This window comes from Prunus mume, linkage group LG3 (assembly GCF_029339155.1).
Source record: "Prunus mume cultivar Tortuosa linkage group LG3, ASM2933915v1, whole genome shotgun sequence".
In the NCBI taxonomy this organism is placed as follows: domain Eukaryota; kingdom Viridiplantae; phylum Streptophyta; class Magnoliopsida; order Rosales; family Rosaceae; genus Prunus; species Prunus mume.
The window spans coordinates 17,110,506-17,127,199 of NC_142700.1; the positions used below are offsets into that span (position 1 = coordinate 17,110,506).

Genomic DNA, 16,694 nt, shown 5'->3' on the forward strand with positions numbered 1-16,694 from the left:
AGAAAAAATGGGACAACCGGTTTAAAAAATCACATAGAGAGGAGATGCAAGCTCTCTCATCTTTATCAACAAGAAGGTGATGCAAATCAACCTTCTTTGACAACGGATACAATGGGTAGTGGATTGGTTCCTCACACATTCAATCAAAAAAAATGTGAGTTAAAGGTTGTGAAGTTCATCATTAAGGATGAGCATCCTTTTAGAGTCGTTGAGGGCTCGGGTTTTAAGGAAATGATGAACGAGGTGCAACCTCGTTTCAAGGTACCAAGTAGGAAGAAGGTTGCCGAGGGGGTGTGGGAGTTATTCATGGTTGAAAAGGCAAAGATAATGAGTGTGATTGGTGAGCAAAGAGTTAGTATCACAACCGATACTTGGACATCGATCCAAAACATAAATTACATGGTTGTGACGATCCACTTCATGGATAGTGATTGGAACTTGCACAAAAGAATAATTAGTTTCACAAAGATCACTAGTCATAGGGCATTGACATAGGAAAAACCCTAGATGCATGTTTGACGGATTGGGGCATACATAAAGTGTTCACAATTACCGTTGATAATGCTTCCGCCAATGATGGGGCGGTTGAGTACATGGCACAAAGCCTAAAGTCAATGAACACCTTAATGTTGGATGGGAAGTACTTGCACTTGAGGTGTGCTTGTCACATTCTTAATTTAATTGTTAAGGATGGGTTGAAGGAGCTTAGTGCCTCAATTGAGGGTATAAGAAATTGTGTGAAGTTTATTCACTCTTCTCCGGCAAGGTTGGATAAGTTTAGAGAGTTTGCCATTGCATGTAGGATGGACAAGATGGCAAATGTGCCAATGGATGTGCCTACAAGGTGGAATGCAACCTATAAAATGCTTGAAGGTGCATTCAAATATAGGCAAGTTTTTGAGAAGATGGCATATTCTTGTGAGGTGTTTCAAGCTTATTTTCTAGAGGAAGAAAAAGTTAAGAAAGTGATGGTTAAGAGAGTGGGACCTCCAAAAAATGATGATTGGGAGAAGGCATTAGCTTTTGTGCATTTTCTCAAAAAATTTTATGATGCTACATTGAAACTTAGTGCAACCAAAACTTGTACATCCACAATAATTTTCCTAGAATTGGTTGCTTTACAAGTTCAAATAGAAGCTAAAATGAAGGATCCTAAAAATCCTACTATGCAACGGGTAGCATTTTTAATGAAGTTGAAATTTGACAAATATTGGGGGAGCTTTGATGTTGTGAATAAGCTTATATTTTTGGGCAATGTGCTAGACCCAAGGATGAAGCTTCAAATGCTCCAAATAAGCTTTGGGAATCTTGGGGCAGATGCTAGAAAGCAAGATGAGATTGTGAAGGAGGTTGTAAAGTGTTTGAATGAATTGTATAATGAGTATAAAGGGGTTGGAGGGGGTGTGCGCCAAATTGATGAGGATGAGATTGATGATGAGGTTGCACAAATTGGTGATAATGTTGATGTCACATTTCAACTAATGCAACAACTTGTGCAAAAGAGGAAGGATGAGCAATCCGTTGAGATATCCAATGAAGTGGATAAGTACTTGATGGATCCTTTTGAGAGCCCCTTGAGCAAACAATTCAATCTCTTGAATTGGTGGAAAGGGAACCAAACAAGATATCCTATTCTTTCGCAAGTTGCCAAGGATATCTTTGCAATTCCAAGTTCTACGGTTGCTAGTGAAAATGCTTTTAGCCTAGGCAAGAGGATTGTGGATCCTTTTAGAAGCTCTTTGCATCCTAAAATGGTAGAGGCATTAGTGTGTACTAGTGATTGGCTTAGAGCGGAAGAATTTTCCTTTTACAAGGAACCAACGGATGATGAGGTTGAATTCTACAAGGAAATGGAACATATGACAACTTGTAAGTAATTAGTTTATTTATGCTAATGTTATTTATGCTTATTCTTTTAATAAAATGTACTAAACTATGTTGTTTTATTTGTAGATAACATTGGTGCTCAAACAACACAACGGGGTTCTTCAAATTCACTCACCACCAACACTTGAGTTTGTAACTTTAGTGTGTAACATTGGTGTTTTGTATTTTCCTTTTATATTGTAACTTTAATTAACTTTGAATTGGATTTTTTTGTTGTTGTTGTAACTTTAATTTATTTTGCTTTTGGTTTGTAACTTTAAAAGATTTGGATTTGGAATGCTTGAGAAGTATAACTTTAATTGGAATGCTTGGAATTGTAACTTTAATTTTCTTTAGGTTGTCAATTTATAATATGCTTGAGGAGATTGTGAATTTATAATATGTTTGAGAAGTTGAGGTTGTCAATTTATAATATGCTTGAGGAGATTGTGAATTTATAATATGTTTGAGAAGTTGAGGTTGTGTATTTATTTATTTAGGCCGTCAATTTATATTTTTTGTGAATGCTTGAGAACTTGCGGTTTTAAACCGCTAATTTAATACTAAATGCGGTTTAATAAAGGTCGATTGGAAAATCATACCGCAAATAAGCGGTAATTGAGCAAAAAATCGCTACCGAAAACCACCCCTAGTACCACTCTATAATTTCTCCAAATTTTGGGGTGCCAATAAAATCACCCTATAATTAACTTAAATTAGTCGAACCCATTATACAATGCATTTCCTTCCCTTTTTTTTTTGGGTAATAAAACAATAAATAATTGACTGAATAAACATCCTTTAAAGTTTCAATCAAAATTTCCGTAGTTTTTATTTAATTTTTACCAATATCAATATTTTCCTGATATTTTCATTAATATTTCGATGGTTTCGAACTACTGATATTTCCAAAACCCTCGATATTTTAGTTTTGTCACTGTAAATTATAAAACGACTACAGTCAAAACTTGCATTCCCAGTCAACCTACACGAATCAGGTGCTACTGATATTTCGATGGTTTCGAACTACTGATATTTCCAAAACCCTCGATATTTTAGTTTCGTCACTATAAATCATAAAACGACTACGGTCAAAACTTGCATTCCCAGCCAACCTACACGAATCAGGTGCTTCAACTTCAAAACGACACCGCAGAGAGTTGTCTTCAACTTCAAACTCATCATACTCATTCTGCAAGCAAAAAAACTCAATTCTGCAAGCAAATCGTGATCCCCATCATGAATCGTAGCGTCCAGCATACATCACCAGAAATGGGACAGTCGGTGTCAGCCGTGGAGCAAATCCTGGGCTACAATTTCACGAACAAGAGGCTTCTAGAAGAAGCTCTGACCCACCCCTCATACACCGAATCGGCGTCGTATCAGCGCCTGGAGTTCATCGGCGATGCCGCTGTCAGCCTCGCGCTCAGCAACTACTTCTTCCTCTCTAATCCTGGGGTCGACCCTGGCACCCTCTCTCTGCTACGCTCCGCCAACGTCAGCACCGAGAAGCTCGCACGTGTGGCCGTGCGCCACGGCCTTTATCACCACCTTCGCCACAATGCACCTGCTCTCCTAAATAAGGTCATTACTTACTAGTAACTACTCTCTCTCTCTCTCTCTCTCTCTCTCTCTCTCTTTTCCTTCTGTTTCTCAAGCAATTTCATTTTGTCTGCTTCTCTGTTTTATGTGTTGGAACTGCTTAATTATTTCGTAAATATGAATTTTTTTAGTTTTTTTTTCTAGTGATAGCAGAAGTTGGTGAAAGAATTTAGAATTGTGTCTAAAATGTTTTTTGTATATGAGGGTGAATGTTTAAATAAGGGGGAAGTTTTTTGTTTTTTGTTTTTCCTTCTTCCCCTGTTTTTCTGGGTAATTTTTCTTAAAAAGGATTTGGATTATTAAATGAAATGGTTTGAACTCTGGGTTTTGTTTGCGATTTGTTTCTAAATTTCAGGTTAGGGAGTTTACTGAAGCTGTCAGTGGAGAAGATGAGACACCGCTTGTATATGGTGGATCTGTAAAAGCCCCTAAGATTCTTGCAGATATTGTGGAGTCTGTGGCAGCTGCTATTTATGTTGACTTGAATTTTGATCTGGAGAAACTGTGGATGGTGTGTATCTTTATTTGCTTCTCTTTGTTTTAAACGAAAGTGAAAAGCTTGGTTTTACTAAGTTTGTATAGAAGTTTTAGCAATTTGGCTATAGACTATAGTATAACCTTTGACCTTTTGTAATTGTTGTGTATATTTGTAGATATTCAGGGGTTTGTTGGAGCCTATAGTTACTCTAGAAGACTTGCAAGGTCAACCACAACCCGTGACAATGTTGTTTGAGCTTTGCCAGAAACATGGGAAGCATGTTGATATCAAACATTGGAGAGATGAGAGGAAGAGTATTGCTAGTGTGTATGTTGATGGCGAATTTGTTGCTTCGGGTTCTTCTGAACATAAGGAATTTGCCAAGCTTGATGCTGCTAAGGTAGCTGTTGATAAGTTATCGCCATCAATGGGTGTAAATGATGAGTCGTTTGAAGGTGTTGTCTTAATGGATGGGTCATTTCATATTGAAGAAGCAAAACGGAAGTTGCATGAGATTTGTGACCAGAAGAAGTGGCCTAGACCAATTTACCAGTATGAATCTTTACGTTATCATGATTTTTCTGTTGTTGTCAATTCTATTTGTTAAGCAGAGCCATATTGGTTTTTTCTGTTGCAGCATTGAGAAAGATGAAGGTCCTTCACATGAGAAGAGATTTATGTCCTCAGTTAAAATTGCAACTATAGATGGGGTGCTATACATGAAGGGAGATGAAAAGTCGAGAGTAAGAGATGCAGACAATTCTGCAGCTTCCTTGATGATCCGGGCTTTACAAGAATATCGTTATATATGACGCAACGCTCTACCTACTGCATTTGAAGGCATAGGTTGGATGGAAATTTACATATTTAAACTTTAGAGAAAGCAAGAATTGCCATGGACTTCAGGAAATTGCTGTGTTTCAATTCCTCATGGATGCTAAGGATTTGAGCCTTTAACGTTTGGTTTGTGCTTGTAAATTTCAGATGGTCCAAAGCACACCTTCAATGTAAAAAGCCTTTAACGTTTGGTTTGGCAGACATACGTAATTTTATATTTTCCTGCAAGCTTCTCTGGCATTCCCACAATTTACATGCTAAGTTTGTCTCGCATGCACAGTACAGAGCCCAACTGCTTCAACATTCCAAACGACAACACAAAAATTAATCTCTGTTGTTCTTGGCTCAAAAACAAGGGCAGATTAGTCAGAGTATTTTTAAATTCAAAATTCTCAGCCACCCAATTATGTCGTGGTGGGATACTGATTTTTCATCAGCCAATTCCCAACATAACATGAGCCCTGTTTCTCATTGGCAGTGTGTGAGATACCACCTTATATCACTTGTATAAAGAAAAACGAAAAAAAAAATTTTTTTTTGGTCCTCGCTCTACTAGCTGAACTCAGGTTTCATCACTTCAATTTTCTAGCCTCTTTTTGGACAATTTCCACACAAATCGTGGGTTATTGGCTACACTGTTCTACCCTTACTCTTTTTTCTTTTTCTCTTTTGCTTTTTCTTCAATATTATGTTTCCTCTCTCTCTAAGCTAATTGGTTTCATCACTTTACCAAACTTCAAACCACGAAGTCATCAACAAGATGAAGGTCTTCACCACCCCAACATCCCTTGATCGTGTACTTGAGCCGTCACCGGACATGAAAGAGTCAGTGATGGCCGTGGAGAAGATCGTAGGCTACAACTTCAAGAACAAGAAGCTTCTAGAAGAAGCTCTCACCCACCCCTCCGTCGCTGGGTCCGCTTCCTATCAACGCCTCGAGGTCCTCGGCGACAGCGCGCTAAACCATGCGGTGACCAACTACTTTTTTTGTATGGCTGACCACCAAAAGTTCACCCAAGGCCAAATCACTAAGCTACGCTCCGCCAATGCTGAGAACCTCAACCTCGCCCGCGTTGCCGTTCGTCATGGGCTTTATCGCTACCTTCGCCGCCAAAATACATCTGATCTTGATGTTCAGGTCTTTTTCTTTTTTATTTTAGTCAAGCGTTTTCTGATTCTGAGTGTGATTGTTTATATATATTTTTTCAAACATTTCTTTTTTAATTTTAAACTTTTAGGTTGGGAAGTTTACTGAAGCTGTAACTAATGAAGAAGAAGAGCTGGGGCTTGTATATTGTAAGTCTGAAGAAGCCAAGGTTCTTGCAGATATTGTTGAATCCGTGGCAGCTGCTGTTTACATCGAGTTGAATTTTGATCTCGATAAACTATGGATGGTGTATATTTATATTTATCTTCTTTTATTTAACATGAAAGCGTGAAAACTTTTGTTTATAAGTTTGTAAATGCGTGGAAGTTAAGCATAATTATATATAACTTATGAATTTTTGTTGTTTGCCTGTTGTGCTTTTGTAGAAATTTAAGCCTCTTTTGGAGCCTATATTTACTCTTGAAAACTTGCAAGTTGACCCCAGGACAGAATTGAATGAGTTTTGCCAGAAGAACCGGAAGCGCTATGAAATCAAGCTGCGGCCGAGACATGAGACCGGAGATGTAAGTATTGCTGATGTCTATGTTGATGGCGAGTTTGTTGCCTCAGGTTGGTCTAACAAGAAGGAAGGTGCAAAGCGTAACGCTGCTATAGAAGCTGTAAATAAGTTGTTTCAATCGGTGGTTGTTGACGATGGGTCGTTCCAAGGTAGTGCGGTTGGAAACAACATGTCATTTCGTATTGAAGAAGCGATTCAAGGGTTGCGTGTGCTTTGTGTCAAGAAGAGGTTGCCTAAACCTCCAGAATACAAGTATGAATCTTTACTTTATGAAATCCGTTATATATTGCGGGAATTTTGTTGTAAATTCTACTGTTAACTAGATCCATATTTGTTCTTCTATTGCAGAGAAGAGAACGTGTTTGGTCCTCAACATGAGAAGAAATATGTATACTCAGTTAAAGTGGTAACTTCAGATGGTACCGTGCAATCTGAGACGGGAGATGAAAAGTCAAGGAAAAAAAAAGCGATGAATTCTGCATCTTACAAGATGATCCTTGCTTTACAGCAAGGAAGCTGATCGTATGATCAACACCAAAGCTTCGAATGATCAACAGCAAAGAAGCTTATCATACGATCAAGACCAAAGAATCCGATTTAATGATCAAGATCAAAGAATGGGATTGCATGATGGGTTATATTCCCTCACTCTACAAAGTTTGGGCTAAAGGCCATAGGGTGATAATAAGTCTCTTGGTTTTTTGTTTGAAGGGAATACGCCTGCCAGTTTGTTTATCCTTATGTATGTTACTTACACTAGTTATTATCTCTGTTTTATCCAACTTAATTGGTTATCTTTTGCGAAGGAGTTAAGTAATTCCTATTAAGGTAATAAGGTGAAGGTCTCCTTCAATTTAGCTATATATGTATAAATTCCTTTAGCCGGACTTGGCAAGGCATGTGAAGAAGCTAATCTCATTTTCTCTATAATTTCTACAGTTCTCTTTTCCAAAATCTTCCACACTTGCACCATTATATGTGCTTAATTGTATATGTGGTTCCTCTACGTACTGCCACAGGGGTCTTCTTGTTTAAAATGCTCCGGTAGACATATTCACTAACCCAAAAGAAAGGGCAAGAAAGAGGAAGGAGAGGAGGGGTAGTGATGCCTCTTCCTCCTTCCCCTCCATGGAGTTTTTCTTTAGGACTCACAGAGGGAAAAGAGCGGTTAGGGTTTTCAAAACTTAACCTGAAATTGGTTTCAAGTTCTACTTGCAAGTAAGCTCCAATTGGTTGATGATTTGATTTGAGAGTAGTTGTTTGTAATTGTAGCTGGATTATCATACTTGGATCCCACTACATTTTTCATTCTCTAATCTTCTTGCTTCTAATATCGGCTTTATTTCTATCTGTTGATCACCGTTTATTTGTAGAAATTATCAACACGAGAGGTTATCGAAACAGAGGTTCTAGTTATCCTAAACTATACAAGTGATAAGGTAGGAATTAAATAATTATCTCAACATGAGATGTCGCTTGTATATGGTGGGTCTGTTAAAGCCCCTAAGATTCTTGCAGATATTGTGGAGTCTGTGGCAGCTGCTATTTATGTTGACTTGAATTTTTATCTGGAGAAACTGGTGGATAATGTGTATCTTTATTTGCTTCTCTTTGTTTTGAACGAAAGTGAAAAGCCTGATTTTGCCAAGTTTGTAAAAAAGTTTTAGCGATTTGTCTATAGACTATAGTATAACCTTTGAACTTTTGTAATTGTTGTGTATATTTGTAGATATTCAGGGGTCTATTGGAGCCTATAGTTACTCTTGAAGACTTGCAAGGTCAACCGCAACCCGTGACAATGTTGTTTGAGCTTTTGCCAGAAGCATGTTGATATCAAACATTGGCGAGATGAGAGGAAGAGTATTGCTAATGTGTATGTTGATGGAGAATTTGTTGCTTCGGGTTCTTCTGAACATAAGGAATTTGCCAAGCTTGATGCTGCTAAGGTAGCCGTGGATAAGTTATCGCCATCGATGGGTGTAAATGATGAGTCGTTTGAAGGTGTTGTCTTAATGGATGGGTCATTTCATATTGAAGAAGCAAAACGGAAGTTGCATGAGATTTGTGACCAGAAGAAGTGGCCTAGACCAATTTACCAGTATGAATCTTTACGTTATCATGATTTTTCTGTTGTCAATCCTATTTGTTAAGCAGAGCCATATTCGTTTTTCTGTTGCAGCATTGAGAAAGATGAAGGTCCTTCACATGAGAAGAGATTTGTGTCCTCAGTTAAAATTGCAACTATAGATGGGGTGCTATACATGAAGGGAGATGAAAAGTCGAGAGAAAGAGATGCAGACACTTCTGCACTTGATGATCCGGGCTTTACAAGAATATCATTATATATGACGCAAAGCTCAACTTACTGAATTTGAAGGCATAGGTTGGATGGAAATTTACATATTTAAACTTTAGAGAAAGCAAGAATTGCCATGGACTTTAGGAAATTGCTCTGTTTCAATGCCTCATGGATGCTAAGGATTTGAGCCTTTAACGTTTGGTTTGTGCTTGTAAATTTCAGATGGTGCAAAGCTCACCTTCAATTTAAAAAGCCTTTAACGTTTGGTTTGGCAGACGCACTTGTTTTCAAATTTACCTGCCAGTTTTTCTGGCATTCCCACAATATACAAGCTAGTTTATACTCGCACGCAGAGTACAGAGCCCAAGTGCTTAAACATTCCAAACGACAACTCAAAAATTAAACTCTGTCGTTCTCTCGGCTCTTGGAAAAGCAAGAGCAGATTAGTCAGAGTATTTTAAATTCAAAATTCTCAACCCTCAATTCGATCATAGGATGCCAATTTTCATCACCCAATCCCCACGAGGCATGTTTCTCTTTTTCTTTTTAGAGTTATTCGTAGCAATGGTCCCTCAATTATATTGGATTTACATTTTGGTCACTCAACTCTAATAATAGTTACACATGTCATTCAATTAGGTGTTGTGTTGTATTATTAGTGAACAGGACTGGAGGGCAAAACGGCTAATTCACTGCTCATAAGTCAACTCAAGAAAGCAGACCATCACTTAATCAGGCAAAACCGTCACTTCACTATTCCTAAGCTACAGTCTAAGAACAGTGAGTGATCACTTAATCGGGGCTGTATATATACATATATATATATATATATATAATTTGTGAAGTACTATAGAAGTCCTTCAAGATATTAGGCAAATTGCTCTCTTGAATCTCAAAAGGTACAAGGGTAGACTCGGAAAAAAACTTGCATGGGACAGAGACAACACCATTTTATTACCAATCACATTCCGCCAATCATCATAAGAATTCCATACGGCTGAATATAATTGAATGGGAATAGTGCTACTCCCATAACATGCAAATTCTTCTCGTTTACTCGGCATCATATCCGTACAGATCTCTCTGTAAATCATGAAACTGCATTGTTGTCCCCAACTTAATCAAAGTATTTTTATTTTTAATGACTGAAAACGGATGCAAGTGAGAATAAATTCGGAGTTTTGGTCAGCCAGTCCCTGCGTGACAAACCTCGGGCTACACAGGTTTACCTTTATTCCTTTTCTCTTTTAACTTTTTCTTTAAAATATTCTTTTTCCTTTTACTTTGCGATTAGGTTTCTGGAATTTCCAATTCTTACACAAGTGGTTAGTTTTACATCAACACAACGCACCATCAGAGTTCAAATCAAACCACGACCAGGACGAATTCATCGACAAGACAAGATGAAGCTCTTCACCCGCCAACTCCAGCCATCACCGGAAATGAATGAGCGAGTGACAGCCGTGGAGAGAATCGTAGGCTACGACTTCGTGGACAAGACGCTTCTAGAAGAAGCTCTCACCCACCCCTCCTCCTGTCGTCCCAATTCGTATCAACGCCTGGAGCTCCTCGGCGACAGCGCTCTCAACCACGCAGTGACAAAGTACTTATTTCGTGACAGCCGGAAGTTCAACGAAGAAGAACTCACTAACCGACGCAATGATACCGTTAGCAACCCCTACCTCGCCCGCATTGGTGCTCGGCTTGGGCTTTATGACTGCCTTCTCCGCTACAATACACCCGATCTTGATGATCAGGTCTTTTCTTTTCCTTTTTCTTTTTCATGTCTCTCTTGCGATTTCTGTGTGGGACTTTGCTTTATTTGGGAAATGAGAAAAACAAAACATTTTAGGTGGATATTTATGTTTGCCAAGTATTAATTTTTTTTAATTCGTGTAAAGTGAGGACATAATTCATTGAAAGAGACAAGGTTTAGAATTGTACTACAGTAGTTGTCTTCTGAAAAAACAAAATTAGAATTTCACTTCAGTTTGCCAATTTCTTTTGAGCCAAGGTTTAGTAAGTGAGGAAGTACGACCCATCACCAATAATTCTTAACATGAACGGATGACAACAACTCACGCACGTGTGGACAACTATCTTTAACATTTCTCTTGTTTGTTTTTTAGTGAAAGGAAAACCAAAGCTCAAAAAAAATAAAAATGACACATAAAAAAGTTATTTGTACATCAGTGTCCGAGTGTTTATATTTTGACTAACCTTGCTTTTTTCACTTAAAACTTGGTTAAAAGATTTTTACTTGTTAGTAAATTGTTTTCACATTAGGTTTTATGAGAAATTTTTTTAATTTATTTCATGATTCCAGGTCGCAAAGTTTACTGAAGGAGTAATTAAAGGAAAAGATATGACGGGGTCTCCAGGCTACAAGGTTCTTGCAGATGTTGTCGAATCCGTGGCTGCTGCTGTTTACGTTGACTTGAATTATGATCTCGATAAGCTGTGGAAGGTAAATTAGCTGGTTTTCTTTAGCATGGAAGTTGGAAGACTTTTGTTAAGTTTTTAAATGCTTGGAAGAACTATATCTATATATATAACCTCTAAATTTGTATTATTTGCTGTTCTTCATTTGTAGATATTTAAGCCTCTTTTGGATCTCGAAAAATCTGATTGCATGATGAAGACAAGGGAATCCGATTCCATGTTGGGTTATATTACCTCACTACCCTACACACTTGGGGCTAAGGCCTATAGGGTGATAATAAGTCTCTTGGTTTTTTGTTTGAGGGGAATAATACTGCTAGTTATCGTCTGTGTTTGGGCTAAATTAGAAGACTGTTTTGCTCAGTAATTCCTATTAAGGGTGATGAGATGGAGTTCCCTTAGCCAGACTTGGCAGGGCATGAGTGAACCTGTAACACTTGGTTTGTCCTCGTATGTTTTAGATTGCCTGGAATAATAATTGCATATTTGTTTATATATGTTTGCTTTTAATTTTGTATATATCCATTTGTCTCAGTTTCTTCTTTCCTTTAGGGTCTTTACCTAAAATCAGAAATCCAAAATGGTAACTGAGTAAGAGCTATAACATTCGAAAATTAAATGCTAACTGTAAGAGATTACTACTAATAAAAAAGACAAAGTTAAGTTATGGAAGAACTTTTGAAGCTTTCTTTCTCGGTAAGAATGTTAGGTATAACCCAAAGGAAGTGAATCCTGCAATCATCAATAAAAATTTAGCAAGTTACAATAAAATCCACATACTACTTGCTCACTAACTTGTTGAACGCTTGGTAGCTGCGTAAACAATAGAGAGGCTGAAGATTTAGGGCAAATGATTCTATTGAAGAATTCAGTGCAATTCATTCTATTATATGTTCAAAAGCTAACTAATTAGTAAGTTAGTAAGGGCCTCACTAGGAACGTTTACGTAAAAGAGGGTGAGAAGTGGGCTAGCTTTAGTACATTGAGGTACTAAACCAGGAAACTTAGGCCTCGAAGGCTTTCTTTGTCAAGTGTTAGAATGCGTGTTTGCAGATATATCGAAATAAATATAATCTAACATATTTAAACTAGATTGATTCTAAGGCCATTTATCCGGATCTTTAAATCAAATGGCTTATCCTACTATTTTGGTTAATTCCACAATTCTTCCAAAGGCGGAACTCAAGAGTATTCTATCTTGAAAACTCTTAGTGGGATGGGAAACTCCATATTACTTGGATCATCATCACACCATAATATATAGAATCCAGGGATATCACAAATAATAGAGAGAGATGGTCCTTCTTCTACTCTTTCACATCTTCATGTGAGTTACCATATAATTTGGCCTCTAACAAATATGTAACCCAGAATATTATGGTGACACACCATTGTACTAGTTAAGTATTAATCCACCACCATGCTTGCTTAGTATATAGATCCAAACACAAACCTCATCATATTGGAATGTTGGCCATGTTTGTTCCCACCCTTGCAACATCCGATGTATGAAAATGGATTCCTCTTAAACACAAGTACTATGCGTTAGGCCCTCATATCTGAGGCAAGCCTTTACAAGGGTTATGCTTAATTACAATCCACCATGATGGAAGGCCACGACTAGTCTTTAAAAAAGTCTATCGTTTATCCACTTAATTTAGAGATAATTGAGGATTTTAATGGTGTCATCATTTTCATGCTTTAATTCAATTAAACTACTTGGTGTTAAATACACATGATAAAACTTTTTTGTCTTTTCAAAATCTATAAACCTTATTTAAATTAATTAAAAAAACTGAATTAATCTAAAAATATTAAAAATTCATTAAAGTAAATCATAACATTAGAGAAAGGCTCAGACCAAAAAAAAAACATTAGAGAAAGGAAAAAAAACTTGAAAAAAAGGAATGGGGGTTGTCGGGTAGGGAAGGATCCAGCAACGGAGAGGTGGGAAGGAGGGGCATGGCCACAGTGGGAGACATGGAGAGAGGGGAGTGGGGCGACGACAGGATGAGTAGAGATTGGGGTGGAGATGGGTTGGAAAATCTGGGTGAGCAACTGGCTGTCGGGGTAGGGCTTGTTCTTGTGAGAGGGAGAGAGAGAGAGAGATATATATATATATATTAAGGAGTGAGGTAGATCAGAGTTGGGATGGTATGTTGTTGCTGGGGAGAAAGAGAAGAGAGAACAATGGTGGCTGGCGGTTGGGATTGGAGGTGGTGTCTTTTTTTTTTTTTAGTTCTAGGTTTTTTTTTTTTAAAATTTATTTATTTATTAAGTTAACTCTTATTTATCTATTTTAACTTGTATTCAAATAGTTATGTTTTTTAATTAATATTTAAATATTTTTAAATTATTTTAACAGAAAATTTAACGAAAAGACTAAAACACCCTTAAAATGAGTGGAAAATTGGATAGTGTTAAAATCAGATGACAAATCATGAATTTTAAAAAATTAAAGTGAAATTTCTCTTAAATTTTTCTTTAAGGTGAAAAATTGAAATTGAGGTCTAAGTTCATGTGACATTTAAAAAAAAATCTCTTAATAATTTTCGTGTTTAAGTTGCCAAACAACCATTTTATGATAAACCTTACTGTGCAAATAAGATTTTCTTTAAAAAAAAAAACCATACTGTGCAGATGATAAGATATAAAGGTCTTTTTGTTGTTCATAGATAAGATATAAAGGTCTCAGTACTAAATGATGAGAGCTCTCATAAATTCTGGTACACGCAGCAAAACTTACCCAATTTTGTCATAGCAACATATCATGTTTCCTTTGGGCTTTCTTTCAGTGTAAATAAATCTTAAGTCAGTTAGACACCACATAATTATTATTATTTAAATAATTCCCAGAACCATCAATACCACCACCAATAACATTCTCCTGAATTCCCAGAACCATCCATACTACCACCAATACCACATAATTTTCTATTGTTGGCAACTTAGCACCGAAATTATTAAATAACACATGAAAAAATCGTGAAAATTGGGGATAAATATTTTCGAGTTTAATTTCCATCAAAAGTGGTGTCATTTCAATTGCTATTGCGTGGGAATTCATTTCCCAATCAAATTTGTAATTTATGTCATTTATTATAAAATTCGACATACATAAACTCAAACACTAAAATAAGTAATTGCCTTAAATTTAAACGATGAATATCTAAATTATGTCATTTTAGAATTCTATTCGATTTTTAATTCTTTCATCCAAACGGAGGGTTAGTGTTTAATAGGATTTGTTCTAGTTTTTAAAATTAAAGAGGTAACAAGTTCTACTTGGTTGATGATTTGAATTAAAAGTCCTTGTTTGTAATTGTAGTTGGTTGATGATTTGATTTAAAGTCCTTGTTTGTAATTGTAGTCCTTGTTTGTAATCTCTAATATCGGCGATATTTCTATCTATTGAAACCGTTTATTGGTAGAAATTGTCAACTGGAGGGGTTATCGGAACAGAGGATGTACTTATCCTCAACTATACAAGTGATAAAGTAGGAATTATATAATTAAGTAACACGAAACCATGGAGGACTCTACTAAACCTTAATTTCTAGTATATTATGGAAAGGGCATGAAGATGTTGCGTTGCTACCAAAGAAAGAAAATCATCATGATGAGGAGAGCTGATCCTGTAAAAGCATCAAAGCAGCTTCCCTTTGATATTATCACAGAGATTTTGAGCTGGCTGCCTATAGATTCTCTAGTAAGATTCAAGCGTGTCTGCAAACACTGGTACTTTTTTATTGTTCATGACCGCAAGTTCATAGCCAAACATAAGGAGCGGACCTGTCTTCTGCGACTCAGATATGTATACAAACATGAAGCCAACAAGTTAACCGTTATTTTAGACAAAAGCTTCGGAATGGAAGCGTTTTGTGCTGGCTTGGTTCTAGAGAAGAGTCTTACTAATTCTCAAGTTTTCCGACTTAGAAATCCTGCAACCCATCAGGTACTTTACTTGCCTAATGCACAAGAGGGTACCAGGAATATGGACTTTGCTTTGAACCCATCCACTCATGAGTGTAAAGTGGTATGTTTTTATGGAAAAGACAGTGAGGTTGGTTTTGAGGTGTTGACTATTGGGAAGGATGAGCAATGGAGGCCAATGAAACACCCAAACACAGATTTGCTGAAACATCGCGGCAAACCAGCACTACAATTTTATAGAGGATCATCTTTTAAGTGTGAGGGGCTTGGTCACTTTCTCCAGGTTACTGGAGATGGGCAAGATTGGAACCTGAAAATTCATTCTCTTGATATCTTGAGTGAATGTTTCATTACTAATACCGTGCCCCGGGGATTTTATGTAAATTGGTGGGACAGTTTGGTTTTCCATTGGAATGACTGTGTAGCTGTTGCTGATATAGCAGAGGAAAAACTCACCATGCTGGTGTTGGAGGACTACAAGCAGCACAAATGGAGTAAAAAGACCGTCCGGGTTACATTTTTAGAGGATCACATGACACTGCTGAAGGATCCATTTTTTGTTATCAATGCTGATTCTGATGGCCTTAATTTTCGTTTTAAGGACAGATTTATTCGCTATGATCTGAAGAGGGAGATAATTAAGAAGGTAAATATACGCCAAGGGAGCAACTTCTGGTTCGTTAAGCCAAGCCTGATAGCTCTTAAGGGAATGAAAACAGGAAAGGTTGCCTGCTGCATTTGAATGCAGGTTGGAGGAAAATTTTCTCATTTGGTCAGATTAATTAGGACCAAATGCTTCTACCAGTAGATGTAACATCCCTTCGGAAGAACAGCCTCATATTATAGGAAATTATTGTGTTCATGTGCTTAGGATTTGAACCTGTAAACATTTGTTCTGGTTTACAGATGGTCTGGACCTATTTGAGATGTTGGCATTATTGTTGGATGGGATGATAATTAATTGCATGTTTTCTATATCTTTGTGTTTCATTCTTGTATCTAATTACTCTCAGTTTAACTTTTTCCTTCTGAGTTTATTTTTATTAATAATTTGGAGCCTGCTTCCCTGCATTCTACCTGAATTTTCTTTACCTGCCCGCAGAATGATACAATATAAGCTGAACGCATTGTTTGTTACTGGGCTTGGGTCTTAGTTTAAGTGGAAGGGACTGTTGCTACATGGTCTGGCTCCCATTGTCATGTTTAATGTTTCGTGAACATGGGATCGATGGGTATCTGAAAATTGTGGCAAATTTGACACAACTTGGTGCATAGCCCAAGCAATGGCAACTGGTTTTTGCTCTCTGGAAAACGACTTGATATTCCCTTGCAAAGAGCAATATATATACTTTCAAAATTTGTCTCAAATGATCCAAGTGCGCCTCCATAACAAATAGTTAAAGACTTAGCCTCAGATTAATTAATAAATTATTGCAAATATTGGTCTTTGGAAAACCAATGGGAATTAATGACCCAATTGCTCTATGGAAATATTGCAAGAAAATTGATTATTCATTAATATGAACAACTGCAGCTTTCAAACTAATAAGCTATTATTTTTCGGATATGT

At 37.1% G+C, this 16,694-nt stretch overlaps 4 protein-coding genes, 1 long non-coding RNA gene and 1 pseudogene across 6 annotated transcripts; all 6 read left to right on the forward strand.

Annotated features, from left to right (window-relative positions):
• The first annotated feature begins 1,550 nt into the window (after positions 1 to 1,550).
• On the forward strand, positions 1,551 to 2,192 carry LOC148918917 (uncharacterized). Its single transcript, XR_016125604.1, has 2 exons — positions 1,551 to 1,869; positions 1,954 to 2,192. It is a non-coding gene; the product is annotated as an uncharacterized LOC148918917 (long non-coding RNA).
• A 743-nt stretch (positions 2,193 to 2,935) lies between these two features.
• On the forward strand, positions 2,936 to 5,011 carry LOC103326408 (ribonuclease 3-like protein 2). Its single transcript, XM_008228621.2, has 4 exons — positions 2,936 to 3,450; positions 3,824 to 3,979; positions 4,122 to 4,498; positions 4,584 to 5,011. Exons 1-4 carry the CDS (start codon positions 3,106 to 3,108, stop codon positions 4,756 to 4,758), a joined length of 1,053 nt encoding a protein of 350 aa, XP_008226843.2. The 5' UTR covers positions 2,936 to 3,105; the 3' UTR covers positions 4,759 to 5,011.
• Positions 5,012 to 5,306: 295 nt separating this feature from the next.
• Positions 5,307 to 7,404, forward strand: LOC103326410 (ribonuclease 3-like protein 2). The gene is made up of 4 exons (XM_089048412.1): positions 5,307 to 5,921; positions 6,022 to 6,177; positions 6,317 to 6,702; positions 6,799 to 7,404. Exons 1-4 carry the CDS (start codon positions 5,544 to 5,546, stop codon positions 6,968 to 6,970), a joined length of 1,092 nt encoding a protein of 363 aa, XP_088904538.1. The 5' UTR covers positions 5,307 to 5,543; the 3' UTR covers positions 6,971 to 7,404.
• A 148-nt stretch (positions 7,405 to 7,552) lies between these two features.
• LOC148918918 (ribonuclease 3-like protein 2) lies at positions 7,553 to 9,025 on the forward strand (annotated as a pseudogene). The gene is made up of 3 exons (XR_016125209.1): positions 7,553 to 8,030; positions 8,180 to 8,548; positions 8,630 to 9,025. The product of XR_016125209.1 is annotated as a ribonuclease 3-like protein 2 (transcript).
• Positions 9,026 to 9,824: 799 nt separating this feature from the next.
• On the forward strand, positions 9,825 to 11,684 carry LOC103326407 (ribonuclease 3-like protein 2). The gene is made up of 4 exons (XM_008228620.2): positions 9,825 to 9,972; positions 10,080 to 10,506; positions 11,076 to 11,216; positions 11,343 to 11,684. The coding sequence occupies exons 1-4, from the start codon at positions 9,905 to 9,907 to the stop codon at positions 11,556 to 11,558; spliced, it is 852 nt and encodes a 283-aa protein (XP_008226842.2). The 5' UTR covers positions 9,825 to 9,904; the 3' UTR covers positions 11,559 to 11,684.
• A 1,737-nt stretch (positions 11,685 to 13,421) lies between these two features.
• Positions 13,422 to 16,139, forward strand: LOC103326486 (putative F-box protein At4g09190). The gene has a single exon (XM_008228719.2). The coding sequence runs from the start codon at positions 14,769 to 14,771 to the stop codon at positions 15,864 to 15,866; it is 1,098 nt and encodes a 365-aa protein (XP_008226941.2). The 5' UTR covers positions 13,422 to 14,768; the 3' UTR covers positions 15,867 to 16,139.
• Positions 16,140 to 16,694: the final 555 nt, after the last annotated feature.